This window comes from Lynx canadensis, chromosome E3, assembly GCF_007474595.2.
Source record: "Lynx canadensis isolate LIC74 chromosome E3, mLynCan4.pri.v2, whole genome shotgun sequence".
Taxonomy (NCBI): Eukaryota; Metazoa; Chordata; class Mammalia; order Carnivora; family Felidae; genus Lynx; species Lynx canadensis.
The window spans coordinates 19,842,973-19,856,959 of NC_044318.1; the positions used below are offsets into that span (position 1 = coordinate 19,842,973).

Here is a 13,987-nt window from a genome sequence, read left to right on the forward strand (position 1 = left end):
GTGTTTCCCGATCGCTTGGTTGTTTTCAGGGTCGACCTCTTAGTGTGCAGCAGCAAATGATGCAGCAGTCTCGCCAACTGGACCCCAACCTGTTGGTGAAGCAACAGACCCCGCCAGCTCAGCAGCAGCCACTCCATCAGCCAGCCATGAAACCTTTCCTCGAGAACGTCATGCCCCACACTACACCCGAGCTGCAGAAAGGGCCGTCACCAATAAATGCTTTCAGCAACTTCCCTATAGGTGGGTTTCTCCTTGGCCGGGGCATTCACCTGACACCAGGAGCCGCTGCCTGTCGTCTTCTCCCTTGGCGACACAGTTCTGTCCCCTCGGAACCACGCTGGCTCTGTGGCTTGTTCCTCTCCGGGAGCTGCCCTGCCTGTCCCAGGGTCAGCCTGTCTCCCTGCTTCCAGGAAGGCCTCTCTCCATTCCAGAAAACCGTGCTGTTTCAAAAACTCCCTGCTCATTTAAAGTGGGTTAGAATAAAGGTGAAGTTGCTCTCGAGCCCCAGGTGGTTTCCTCGTAGAGTGGGGGGGGGGGGGGGGGAGGGTGGTTAGTAACCACATGCCAGAGACACCCGGAGCAGTGCCACTTTGGGGAATAACTGGGATGAGTGGCTTCTGTGGGGCAGCGCCTGAAATTGTCACGATTGTCTGAGTCTTTAGGGGTGATTTCTGGCATGAGTGTTGAGTGTAGGACACAGAGGCGGGAGGGTTGCCTCTGTTGCCCTTGCAGTAGCTCCCCTCTTCCTTTCTTTCCCTGTCTCCCTCTGGAAACTTCAGGCTTGTATGTTTTCCCCCTCCCTGGGTCTCTTTTCTCTTTGTGCCTTTGATTATATTTTGAGCCTTGATTGTTGATTTTGCTTTTGCTTTCTCTCTTTTCCCTTAAAATGGCTTCTCGAAAGCCAGCTTGGTTGCCAGCCCAAGTGTGTTGAAGACAGCTAATGAGCTAGCCTGCTCTTGGCCGTGGGTGGGGTGGGGCCTGCTGTTGCCCTGCTTCGCTTCACTCTGGCTCCCCCTCGTTTTGCTGCGGACTCTCAGCAAGGACAGAGAGATACATTTTCCTGGTTAAGAGGTCTGCCTAACCCATACCAACACAGCATGGTTGTCTAAATCAGGCATTGGCAGACTGGAGCCTGTTGGCCACATTTGGCCGGTGGCCTGGTTTCGTAAAGAAAGTTTTATTGGAACACAGCCATGGTCTTTTGTTAATGTATTTTCTGTGGTTGCTTTTGTGCTAAAACAGAGTTGCACAGAGACCCACAGACCTTGTGGCCCACGGAGCCTGAGATACTATTTGAAGCTTCACAGAAAAATTTGCCGAGTCTTGGGTCTGGTTGATGAGTCCAGAGAACAGCAAATGTAATTGCTCTCTTCAAAAAATTGGGATGATATTAGAGAATTTATATTATTAAAGTTTTTTTTCAATGTTTTATTTATTTTTGAGAGAGAGACACAGAGTGTGAGTGGGGGAGGGGCAGAGAGAGAGGGAGACACAGGATCCGAAGCAGGCTCCAGGCTCTGAGCTGTCAGCACAGAGCCCAATGCGGGGCTCGAACTCACAAACCGTGAGATCATGACCTGAGCCAAAGTTGGTCACCTAACTGAGCCACCCAGGCGCCCCACGTTATTAAAGTTTTTAAGTTTGACCTGATATCACATGGACTGTCATCAAACCCAAGTATTGAAAACTATTTGTTTTGAAATTTTAAAATACGAACCACCTGGCTATGTGGCCAGAGATTCTGGCTCCCATTGAAAAGTGTTCATTTTTAACAAGAATCTCAGATGATTCTGATGTTGATGGTCCCTGGATCACAATGAAGAAATCCCTGGATTAACAGTTTTCTGACCCACAGTATGCAAGATGGAAATTTCCATCCTGTTCCAACAGAGAATATCTGAGTGTGATGTGTTTCATCACCAAAGGTCAAGGAAGTTGCGCCTTGAGATATGGGAGTCTCTAAATTATTAGAGCAGGACGTTTTTACTTTTTTTTTTTTTTTTAATGTTTGTTTTACTTTTGACAGAGAGAGAGCACAAGTGGGGAAGGGGCAGAGATCGAGAGGGGGTCAGAGGATCCAAAGCAGGCTTCGCACTGACAGCAGAGAGCCTGATGCGGGGCTCAGACTCACGAACCATGGGATCGTGACCTGAGCCAAAGTCAGATGCTTAACCAACCGAGCCACCCAGGCGCCCCAGGACCTTTTTGCTTTCCAATGACGGTGTCCTTTGGCTGGCAAGCCAGTTGAAAACTTTTGTTTATAAGCAAAAGATAACATGATTCCCTATGTTTCTTCATGCGTGGTGCTCTTGGGGGATAGCTAAAGAAATCTATTTTATTGGAGATAAACTTTAATATTGAGCTTCCTTAAAATTGTCTCTTTTTACCGGGGAAATTTATTTGTTTGTTTGTTTATCGTTTGAGAGAGAGCAAGCACAAGAGGGGCAGAGGGAGAGAGAGAATCTTAAGCAGGCTCCACACTCAGCATGGAGCCAAATGTGGGGCTTGATCCTACAACCCTGAGATCATGACCTGAGCCCGAAATCAAGAGTTGGATGCTCCAACTGCCTGAGCCACCAAGGTGCCCCACCAAGGAATTTTAAAATAATCATATTCTACAGAGAAATAGTTTTCCACATTAACACAATTATAGTTTTAACAGTTTCATGGTTTGAAAACATTGGGTTATTGAATATTAGAATATCTATTGAGGATTTCTACACAACCTTGGCCAGGGGCCCAGAGTGTTCTGCCTACCTTGTGCTTGTCTGTAATCATTTGGCTGTGCACATTTGTAGGGTGATACCTGCTAAGGAACAGTCCCAGGTCACAGGATTAAAAACATTAGATTAGTTACATGTTTTTTTCTAGAAAATGGAGGTCGTGGTATTGGAAGGAAAACATGTTATATTTTATAAAGTGGTTTTCTATTAAAATATTGTTTTGTTTTTAGGCTTGAACTCAAACTTGAATGTAAATATGGATATGAACAGTATTAAAGAGCCACAGTCAAGACTAAGGAAGTGGACTACAGTGGACAGCATTTCTGTGAACACATCTTTGGATCAAAACTCCAGCAAACATGGTATGAAATACATTCTTACATGTTGTATTTAAAAAAACAAAACAAAACCCTGTAGAATATTAAATTTAGGCTTTTATTTTATCTTAAATGTCTGTATTTGTAGCCAAATCCACTTAGACCCTTTCCTCATTATTAAAAAGTGCTTATTAGTTATTAAATCTTAGTTAAATTTTTAAAAAGGCACAATTAACACAATTAATGATTTTGTACAAAATCAAGATTCAGTATACATTTGTGGTTTAAAAATTTGTCCCTCTTTAATGGTCATTTAGGTTTTTGCAATAGATTTGATCGTTCTAGTGTTCTACTTAACATTTACTTAATTTAGTATGATGGGGAGGGTATTAAAAACTCCCGGCATAATTTGATTTCTGTCAGTGTTTTGTATAATGGCACATTTTCTTCATGTATTTTGTTGCTTTGTGTAAATCATATAGATTCAATATTATTGTCTTTTCATCCGTTAATTACATTTTTTTTTTAGAAATATAATTTTCACCTGTTTAACATCAATCCATCTAGCAAATGTTAGTGGAACATTTTCTGCTTTCCAAAGGACCGTTCTTGGCCACCTGGATACACATGCACACGCATGCACACCATTGAGCATACATGAGCCAGGAGCAGTACTTGCCCTGAACGGAGCTCTTTGGTTTGGTAGCAAAAGTCAGCACGTAACAACTTTTACACCCTGTGGTAGGTGCCAGGAACACGGACGGACTGAGATGTTGGCACACGTGGGATGGCAGTGTGCGGTCCACTGTTGGGGGGTGGCAGGGGGCAGGAACGACAACCTTTTGGTGCGCTGGGTCTGGAAAGGCTTTTATATGGAGACTAAGAAGCGGGTCTTCAGACCACATGAAGGGGTAGAGAGAGGATGGCAAAAAGAGTAGAGCATTTGAAAAGTTCAAACACAGGACAACCCGCGGGGTTCTGTTATGCACGCTTGTCACGGAGGTGAGGGGGCAAAGGGAGGAAGAAGAATCTAGGACAGCAGAGGCCAGAATGAGCAAATCACAGACCACTTTGTGCCGTAAATCATCTTAAATTTTCAACCCAGAGACACAGAAGACTCCAAGCAGTGTAAGTGAGGCAGAAGGCAGTGGATGAGGAGAGAGTGCACCAAAAACAGCCTTAGAATTAAGAATGGAAGGGCTGGGTAACTAACTTAAGTCCTTGTGCAAATACATGATTATCCATAACCCACCTCCTGGGCCTCTCTCCTTCAGCCCAACCCCTTGACCTTTAAGACTGGGCTTGGGGTGGGGTGCCTGGGTGGCTTAGTTGGTTAAGTGCCCAACTCTTTAAAAAAAAAAAAAAAAGAATTTTTTTTTTAATGTTTATTTATTTTTGAGAGAGGGAGACACAGAATCTGAAGCAGGATCCAGGCTCTGTCTGAGCGGTCAGCACAATGCCCGTTGTGAGGCTAGAACCATGAGATCATGACCTGAGCTGAAGTTGGACGCTTAACCGACTGAGCCACCCAGGCGCCCTGCGCCCGACTCTTGATTTTGGGTCAGATCATGATCTCACAGTTCATGAGATCTAGCCCTGCATCAGGCTCTGCCCTGACAGCATAGAGCCTGCTTGGGATTCTCTCTGCCCCTCCCCTGCTGACACTTTTTCTGTCTCTCAAAATAAATAAACTTTAAAAAGGGGGGGTAACTCCTGGGTGGCTCAGTCGGTTAGGCGTCCAACTTCGGCTCAGGTCACAATCTTGAAGTTTGTGAGTTGGAGCCCCACGTCGGGCTCTGTGCCGGCCGCTCAGAGCCTGGAACCTGCTTTAGATTCTGTGTCTCCCTCTCTCTGCCCCTCCGCTGCTCCTGGTCTCTTTCTCTCAAAAATAAATAAAACATTAAAAACAAATGTTTTCTAAAGAAATCAGGAATAGAGGCCAGCACTCAGAAGAAAAATCTGAGCTAGAATAAGGTTTGGTATTCATCAGAATGTTGAGGTCATGGACGTGAACAAGGTTGCCCAGAGCAGTGGGGCCTAGAAAAGAACAAGGACAGCCTCCGGGTGTGGCTCTAGTGAAAGGAGTAGCTGGAGAGGTCAGATGTAGAGAGCCAGAGAAACGCTTCTGTCATATGGTTTTCTGTCTTCTCGGGGTAAAATGGAGTTTTCCATGTCTGCCCTGCTTATCTGAGCCTCAATTTCTTTGTAAAAATGACCTCTTGCCTTCCGTGCTCTGCTGTGGCAGGTGTCACATCCCTCATGTATCCTACAGTGCTCGGCATACTGACCCAGGGCACGCTGGTACATGGTGTGGGTCACATAAATGGGGTCCTCAGCATAGATTTTAAAGTCACATACACTTAGGATTTCATCCCAGTTCCTAAACTCCTTAAGCCACAGTGTTTGCACCTGCAAAAGGAAATGAGACCTCCCAGAATTGTTAAAGGGACTGAATGCGGTAACAGCCGTCAAGCTCTTCCCTTGTGGCTTGGCACCTGGCGTGTGGCCATTTGGGCGGCTGGGCCTTCCTGTAAGCAGCCCGTTCCCGTGTGTCCTTCATTGGCTTCAATTAATCAAATGATTTTGTATTTATATTTTATCTTCTTTTACAACTTAATGTTGATCTTTTTTTTCCACTCATTTTATCGCATGGACTGTTTTTGCATAAATCTGCAGTGTAAGCAGTAAATTCTTAAGTTTTTTAGTTACTAGCTTAAACAGTAAATACTTTTATTCCTATATATGTTCTAGGAAAGTGCTCTTCTTCCGAATAAGGAAGAGGTTGATCCTTTTTCTTTGCTCCAGTCTAGATCCCTGCTGTTCTTTATTTACTTAATTTGATGCTTGAAACTTAGTCATTCTTTCTTTTCTTAAAAATATTTCTATTAGTTATACAAATTACTTAATATTTACATGCTTCTCTGCTCCCAGAATGTTCTCCTTGTCTGTACTTGAGCAGGTGGCATAGCTGACAGTAACTAACCCAAGACCAGTGGTTTTTGTTTCATAGGTATTATTTCGATATCTCCAGACTTACATTTCATCCCCTTAAAAATTAAGAATGGGGCACTGGGTGGCTCAGTCAGTTAAGCGACCGACTCTTGCATTCAGCTTGGACCGTGATCCCGGGGTTGTGGGATTGAGCCCTGTGTTGGGCTTCGAGCTAAGCATGGAGCCTACTTAAGATTCTCTCTCTGTCTCTGTCTCTCTCTCTGTCTCTGTCTCTCTCTGTCTCTCTCTCTCTGTCTCTCTCTCTCTCTCTCTCTCTCTCTCTCTGCCCCTCCCCCTGGACCCCCTGCACAGGTTCTCCTTCTCTCTCAAAAATTTCTTCAAAATCAAGAATGTTTGATCTGATGTATTCTGTTTTGTTGCTTTGATTCTTTCTTTGTCGTCGTATTTTTTCCTCCTTTGTAAAAATGATTTCGGAAATACTTCTTGACCCGGTTGTGGTTTTGGTCTTCAGCTCCAGAAGGAAAGACGGTTTGATATCTGTATGTGAGAGCCTGCTAAATGTCGAGTCTTAGAGTGTTGGCTTTTTCAAAAAGCTTTGCAGTCTGTGTAAAGAAGTGCTTTTTCTTACACTACTACCCTCCAGTTCCTCACACTCTCACGTTCTCCCCTCCTGGGGCTTCTCCTTCCTGATCGGTGGCTCCTGCTGGCCTCTCTCCCAGCGGAGACTCGGAATCTTATTTGTTGGCTTTGTTTTCCCCTTTCCTTATATTAAGAAGAGGGAGAGGAATGTTAATCATCCTATTCCCATTATTGATAGTTCACTGTGGCTTGCCTTTTTCACTTATAATAAAATTCACACCTGGCTGTCGGTGTTCAGCTAGGTGCCAGCCCACGTGTTATGTTTTGTTAGACCCTCACGATTTTGAAATCATCGTTTTCAACATCCGTGTAAACATTCAGAAAACTTCACGCACAAATTCAGACTTGTGGCGTCTCTTAGAAACAAGCAGGCCTGGCCGCACGGAGCTCCGGAGCAGTGCACACCCGGAGCGGGGTAGCTGCCTGCTGGTGCGCTCGCTGCCCCGCCCCGTGGTCCCCACCACCCCCACCCCTGCCCAGCCCGGGTGGCAGCATTTGCCATTTGCGTTTGCACGTACTTGGGAGTGCGGGGCTTGTTCCGTTTCTCTTCTCCCTCCCCTCACGCCTGTGCCCTCCCTTCCACTGGGGGAAAGAGATTTTCCTACGGTCCCTAACCAGAGAGATCTCGCTCTCTAGTCATGCTCCCATTTGGGGAAGGACCATGGGAGTTTGCCTGTAGCAAACCTCCCTCGCTTCTTCATCAACCCTGAGTTCATGTTGGCATTTGTGCTTCCATGTTGTAGAAGAGAGGGGCTGTTGTCCCCTAGCAGTGGAACGGGGTAGAGATCATCTTTAAGGGGGAGGGATGTGATGGTAGTGTTCAGGCTCGCGTCAGACCCGAGCTGAGGCTGGGGAAGGGAGCCGCCTGTGGGGAAGGCTTTGGCCAGCATTGACTGCTCACAACACTGTCTGAGATGGGGTCTCTGTTTATCACCATAGAGAGCTAGTAATAAGTTACTTGTGGAGCAGAGAAGAAAGGGTGAGCCCAGGAGACCTTCTGTGTCAGAAGTCCCCAAGACCACTTTCAAGGTCACTGGTTTGCCAGAAGAATTGACAGAAGTCAGGAAAGCTGTATGACTCATGGTTATGCTTTATTACAGCAAAAGAATACAGACGGAAGTCAGCAAAGGAAAAAGGCGCATAGGGCAGAGTCCAGGAGAAGTTTCCTGTTGTCCTCTCCCAGTGAAGTTTCACGGACTTCATTCTCCAGCCACAGTGTGTGAAACCACATACATACAAAGTATTGCCGACCAGAGAGGCTCACACAAGCCTTGGCATCCAGGGTCTTTATCGGGGGGTCAGTCACATAGGCATTAGCACCTGCGTGGTTGTGTTATGCGGTCTCCAACCCCCGCAGACCTCTCAGAGATCTGATAAAAATACTGTATGACCCAGGCCTCGGGCAGACAGAAGTAGATGTTCACCAGAAGTCACCTTGTTACCAGAAATTATCTGGCTTGGCTGAGGTACAGGGTATGCAAAGGTACTCTTATCTGCAGGATATGCTGTGGGCTTGGAGGAGCCCAGGAGTGAGGGAGGGCCAGTCTCGTAGCTCTTTGTAATGTGTACTCTGGGCCTACTGTCCTAACTCTTTACTTCACACCTTCCGGAGTAAGAAAAGACAGATTCGTTAAGTGAGGTAGGGTGGAATGGCAAGGACATCTGACCAGGAAGTTGTGCGTGCGTCGCAGAAGGGTTGGACCAGGTTATCTGGGAAGCTTTATGGTCTTAAGATCCTACAACTAGAAGGCAGTTGATAAAATCTTTTCCCCTCGTCAGCACCCAGCACGTTGTTCTGTGGTGGGGGTACATATATAGAATATTTATTTCCGTCTTGGGGTTGGGGGCAGTAGCTGAAGGATTCCAGAAGAAGGTTGTGATCTCTTAAGCTGAGATACGAAAGATAACAGGAGTTAACCAAGCAGAGGTGATGAGAGGGGAACCCAGGGCTGATGGGTGGAGGCCTTATAAATGATTGAAGAGTTTGAGTATTCCCCCCTCTGCAATGGAGACCTGTTGGAGACCGTTCAGCTGGGAAGTGGCATGTTTTGTGTTTGGGATTACTCTGGCTGCTTTGTGGAGACCTGGGGAGTGGAGATCAGCTGGGAAACTTCTGTGCCTGATCCAGAGCTTAGCCAAACAGGAGACAGTGTAGCCTGACCCAGTGTAGTCATTACTCAAGAGCTATATGATCATTTCACAGTACATAAGAGCATCAAATTCTTACGTTGTGCACTTGAAACTAACACAGTGCTATACGTCAGCTCTATCTCGGAATTTTTTGAAGACGAGATTAAACAAGTTACAAAGACACCCACTGAAACAAAAACGTAAGCCTTCCACGTTTTCAGAAAAGAGAAAAACAGGTACCATATTTTTAGAGTTTTTAAGGAATCTATAAAGAAATCAGGGCTCCTGGGTTGTTAAGTCAGGTAAGCACCCGACGGTTGATTTCGGCTCAGGTCAAGATCTCACAGTTCGTGATTTTGAGCCCCAAGTCTGGGCTTTGTGCCGACAGCATAGCGCTTGCTTGGGATTTTCTCCTCTCTCTCTCTGCCTGTCCCTGCTCTCATTCTCTCCTCCCTCTCCCTCCCTCTCTCTCTCTTTCTATCAAAATAAGTAAACTTAAAAAAAAAAAAAAAAGAATCTGTGAAGAAATAAAAGGCATCATATAAAATAATATGAGAAACTAGAACCAAAATATATATAAAATTGATAAGCATAAATGAGCCAAAGTAATTTATCAAAATAAATTCAGATTGAATCATAAAGCAAAATCCAACTCTTTGCATACAAGGGACCCAAAACAAAATAATTCAGAAATCACTGCATTTGGGGGACCTGGGTGGCTCAGCCGGTTGAGCATCCAATTCTTGGTTTCAGCTGAGCTCATGATCCCAGGGTCATGGGATCAAGCCCCGAGCTGGACTGAGATTGGAGCCTGTTTGGGATTCTCTCTCTCCCTCTTCTTTCTGCCCTGCCTTCACTCGCTCAGCAGCATGCGCGTTCTATCAAAGCTAAATTGTTGCAGTTGTGCAAAACAAAAAATTGTAGGAAGCAGAATTGATAGGACTTAGTGATTTAAGATAATGGCCGGGTGGAGGGTGGGGTGGGGGGGGGGGGTTGGGTGGCAGCCAGGAGAGGCTCTCTGGTTTCTAACCTAAGCAGCATCAAATCTGTCCCTCTGATTAACACGTTTGTGACATTCGGTCCTCTCCAGTGGATTTGTATCTTGAAACTTTATTTGACTAAACTTGGCTTAAAGGTCAGTTTGCTAGTTTGTGAACCTTGGACTGATGATTATCAGAAACGGAAGGTGAAATGGTCACATGGTAGAAAGAACATCGAACCCTGAATCAAACAGACCTGAATTCTAAGTTACATTTTCCACTCAGTGGCATATCACATTTGGAATTTTTCTTCAGCGTGGGAGTGGTAGTTGACATGATGGCAAAATGGCAAAATAGACACAGACCTGGGATTTGAGGCCTAGCTCTGCTGTTTATTAGCTGTTGGCAAGTAACTTAACCTTTACCTGCTAAATGGGAGTATAATAATACCTCCTATGGTGTTTGGAGGGTGAATAAGGCAACACCTCAGAAGCACTCAAGCACTAGGACAGGGTGAGACACTAGTGCCCAGGCGGTGTTGGCCTTCCTTATGGTCACCGCTCACACGCCCCGCCTCTAAGACACAGCATTTCTGTGGCATAAATCCAGCTCTGCTTGCTTCAACTACACCTGCCGCCTATGCAATCTCACTTCCCATCTTCTGCACCTTCTCCCATGAAGTGATTAATAGAAGGTAATTAGGGGCCCCCCGCATAGTTCAGTTAAGTGTCTGGCTTTGGTGCAGGTCATGATCTCACGGTCTGTGGGTTCAAGCTCTGCGTCAGGCGCTCTGCTGTCAGCAAAAAATAGACAAGGTATATCTATTAAAAATAAACAGGGGCCCTTGGTGGCTCAGTTGGTTAAGCGTCTGACTTTGGCTCAGGTCATGATCTCACGGTCTGTGAGTTCGAGCCCCACGTCGGGCTCTGCACTGACAGCTCAGAGCCTGGAGCCTGCTTCCAATTCTGTGTCTCCCTCTCTCTCTGCCCCTCCCCGACTCATGCTCTCTCAAAAAAATAAATACAGATTAAAACAAAATTTTAATAAGGCAAAACAAAGATCAGTGTGGAGAATAAATCATCAGGAAACAAGTGACGATTTCTAAGTGAGCATAAATTGCCTTTTTGTGGGATTTCACACTCAATTTTGATAACAGGTAGCTTCACTAATGTGGTATAGTCACGAGGGGGTGTGTATAAGTAGAAATATAAACATCCTGAAAAAAAAGGATATTTGTCTTCATTACATGCATAGCAGTCTCGATTCTCGGGTACACCTCTTTGGCACTCACAGTGTTCCCCACCGTCATTCTTCCTTTTCCACGGTTCTTTTCTTCTCTCCATCACTCCTCATCACCCCTTGCCCATCCTCCCCCCACACACACCTCCTGGACAGAAACTTCACTGTGCTCGTTCTCCATTTAGGCCAAGATACCAGTGTTTTAACGATTTGAAAATAAGTGTGTACTCGTACCCGGGTCACTTGTTGATGGCTCTGGTCCTTATTATCCTTCCGGAAATAAAATTCATGATGATAATTTCCAGATCTCAGTACATGAGAGCGTGAAAAGTGACTGAAGTCTGGGCGAGTGCAGAGCCTTGTTTTCACCTTGCCTTTTCACATGGCCTGCAGAACACAACTTGGAACCCGCAGACCCATGACGAGTTCTCTCTTGCTATTGGAGAAACCGCAAGAGATAAATTCACGCATATATTTTGCCTCATGTTCACCGCCCTGTGTCTCCCTCTGTAGGTGCTATTTCAAGTGGTTTCAGGCTGGAAGAGTCTCCGTTTGTTCCCTATGACTTTATGAACAGCAGTACTTCTCCAGCCAGTCCTCCAGGTTCAATAGGAGACGGCTGGCCACGTGCCAAATCGCCTAACGGCTCTAGCAGTGTTAATTGGCCACCAGGTAAAGTGCTGCCGGCTTCCTCCGTGAGGGTTTCTTCCCAGTAAGGTTGCGTTATCTCTAGAGGTTGTAGGTTCTACTGTAGCCCAGTCCTGGGCCGAGGGTAGGGGGGACACGGATAGGATGCATGGAAAGCTGAGCATCAGGTCTTGGGCCAGCGAGCGGGTCTGGCCCGTTACCAGTGCCCCTGTGCTCCAGGCGGCGAGAGCGGAGTCAGTCCCGCAGGCCAGCGTGAAGAATAACACAAAACCTCCGTTCGTTGTTCCTCTTCGCCGTGTTGGGGGACCAACTTGACCGTGTGGGCTGAAGAGTCACCAGAAATGTACTTACGGCCGCCTTTTCTGTTGCGTTGCTATGGCTTGTGATTTAATAAAGCGCTTTAAAATGTTAGTGTTTAAAAATATGCAAGCGCAGAGAAATTATTTCACTAGCAAAAATGTGCAAATTATTCATAAGTAGCAGCTTATGTTACACTAATTCTGGTAACTGAATCAGGAGAATTGCGTGGACTTTAGGAATAAAAGTTTTGGATATTTAATAACGGATTTTTAAGTGACAAATAAGCCTGAACTAATTTTAAGTATTTCCTTCCCAGAATTTCGCCCTGGTGAACCATGGAAAGGTTATCCAAACATCGACCCTGAAACTGACCCTTACGTCACTCCTGGCAGTGTCATAAACAATCTTTCAATTAATACTGTGCGGGAAGTTGACCACCTCAGGGACAGGAACAGTGGTACGTAGGCGGCACCAGTCAGAATTTCTGAATGATGCTGGATGATATGGTTTAAGAATGGTTCAAAGCAGATGTGAAACTTAACAGCACAGCACCTGACATCCAAGGGAATAGTGAACATAAAAAGAGAATTCGCCGTTTTCCCAGAGGTGACTCTTTGCCACTTTAGAAACGATGGGGACTTATTAGCACCTGATATGGTAAACAAACATATTCACTGCATCAGTTAACACAAAGCTCCAGCAAACGTTTGCTCTCCAGTAATTGTAGTAACAATTAAAAGGTGTTTATCTGCTTTATATGTGGCTTCAGTGTTGACATGGTTAAGAAACGGGTGCTGCTTTTTGTAAAAGATTTTCTGTCGTTAATTGTTTATGCACTCTGGGTGTTAAAGGACTTCGTGGGAAGAAGCAGTTGAGCTTTCCTTGTTTTTCCGAAAGTGAAAATTAAGGCCATGTTAAGGGTCCCGCTCAGACACACGTTTTAGTGGGGTATCAGAGGAAATCGTCCCGCCACCTCCCATAGGGTTATTCTTCAGCCCAGTTGCAGGGTTCTGTGCACACTCCCGGAGAAGGATGAATGAGATGGAAGCATTTTCCGTTTCTGAAACCTGTATCCCTCCTATTCCGCTAGCCAGCTTATAATAAAATGTAAAGCAGTCAGCATTTTACAGTAAATGCATCATTCGTGAACAGGTGTTGGCCATATCACAGTGGTAAGGACGGCATCCTCCTCATTGTAAAATGGCTGAATTTAGACCGCTGTATAGAAGTAGTGGACGTACCCACTGCTCTCCCAGAGGAAAGCGGGACAGAGCCAAGCGTAGGGCCTCACAGCTTCTTAACGGAAGCATCCGGTGGCTTGCAGAAACGGGCTTCTTTTTGTACAAGATAGCCAGAAGAGGAGTTTGGATTCGATGTTAGAAAAGCACACCATTGAAGGTTTTGAGCCCCAGACTTGTGGTCACAGGTGGGCGGGAGGGCTGGCTGCGGCGAGCGGGGGGGACTGGAGTGGGAAGCCAGGACAGAGCTGTCACGGTCCAGCCCAGAGTAGCGAGTGGTGCTGGGCAGGGGGCATGTACCAAGAAGTCCCTGGAGCTGAGACGGGGCTTGGGGGCAGGAGGATCGAGCCCTCCTGGAGCGGGGACTGGGACTAGGAGGCCCGCTGTCCCCGAGCGTGTCACGGATAGTGACACGGACAGTGCTGAGAATCAGGCGGAGGAGGGGAGCCACGTCCCCGAGCCGCAGCAGGATGATGAGCGGACAGGAAGGTGCAGTCGTGGGCACGGGCAGCGGCCCCGGACCCCGGCGTCCGCTTTCCTTTCTTGGGCCGTGCTGTCGCGTTGCAGCCTCACCGGGTGCTTCTGCTGCTTCTCAGGCACCACGTACGTCCCTTGCTCTGGGGATGACTAATTGGGCTCTTCCCCCACGTAGGGTCATCCTCATCCTTGAACACCACGCTGCCTTCAACTAGTGCCTGGTCATCCATTCGTGCCTCCAACTACAACGTTCCCCTCAGCAGTACAGCACAAAGCACTTCAGGTGGGCTCGTCCGGGCTTGCCGAGGCCCCATCAGAGCGGGTGGGGGGGGCCCTCTCTTTTT

At 46.5% G+C, this 13,987-nt stretch overlaps 1 protein-coding gene across 8 annotated transcripts in view; it reads left to right on the plus strand.

Moving 5' to 3' along the window:
• The window catches only part of TNRC6A (trinucleotide repeat containing adaptor 6A), a 100,693-nt gene that overhangs the window by 78,615 nt on the left and 8,091 nt on the right, over nt 1-13,987 (plus strand). For all 8 annotated transcript variants that reach the window (XR_003965658.1, XM_030301221.1, XM_030301218.1 and 5 more), the window contains 5 exons: nt 30-240; nt 2,954-3,085; nt 11,494-11,652; nt 12,245-12,385; nt 13,819-13,926. Coding sequence is in view for 7 of the 8 variants with exons in the window: in XM_030301221.1 (XP_030157081.1) it covers nt 30-240; nt 2,954-3,085; nt 11,494-11,652; nt 12,245-12,385; nt 13,819-13,926 (751 nt within the window). In the remaining variant the exon portion in view is untranslated. The remainder of the gene's footprint in view (nt 1-29; nt 241-2,953; nt 3,086-11,493; nt 11,653-12,244; nt 12,386-13,818; nt 13,927-13,987) is intronic.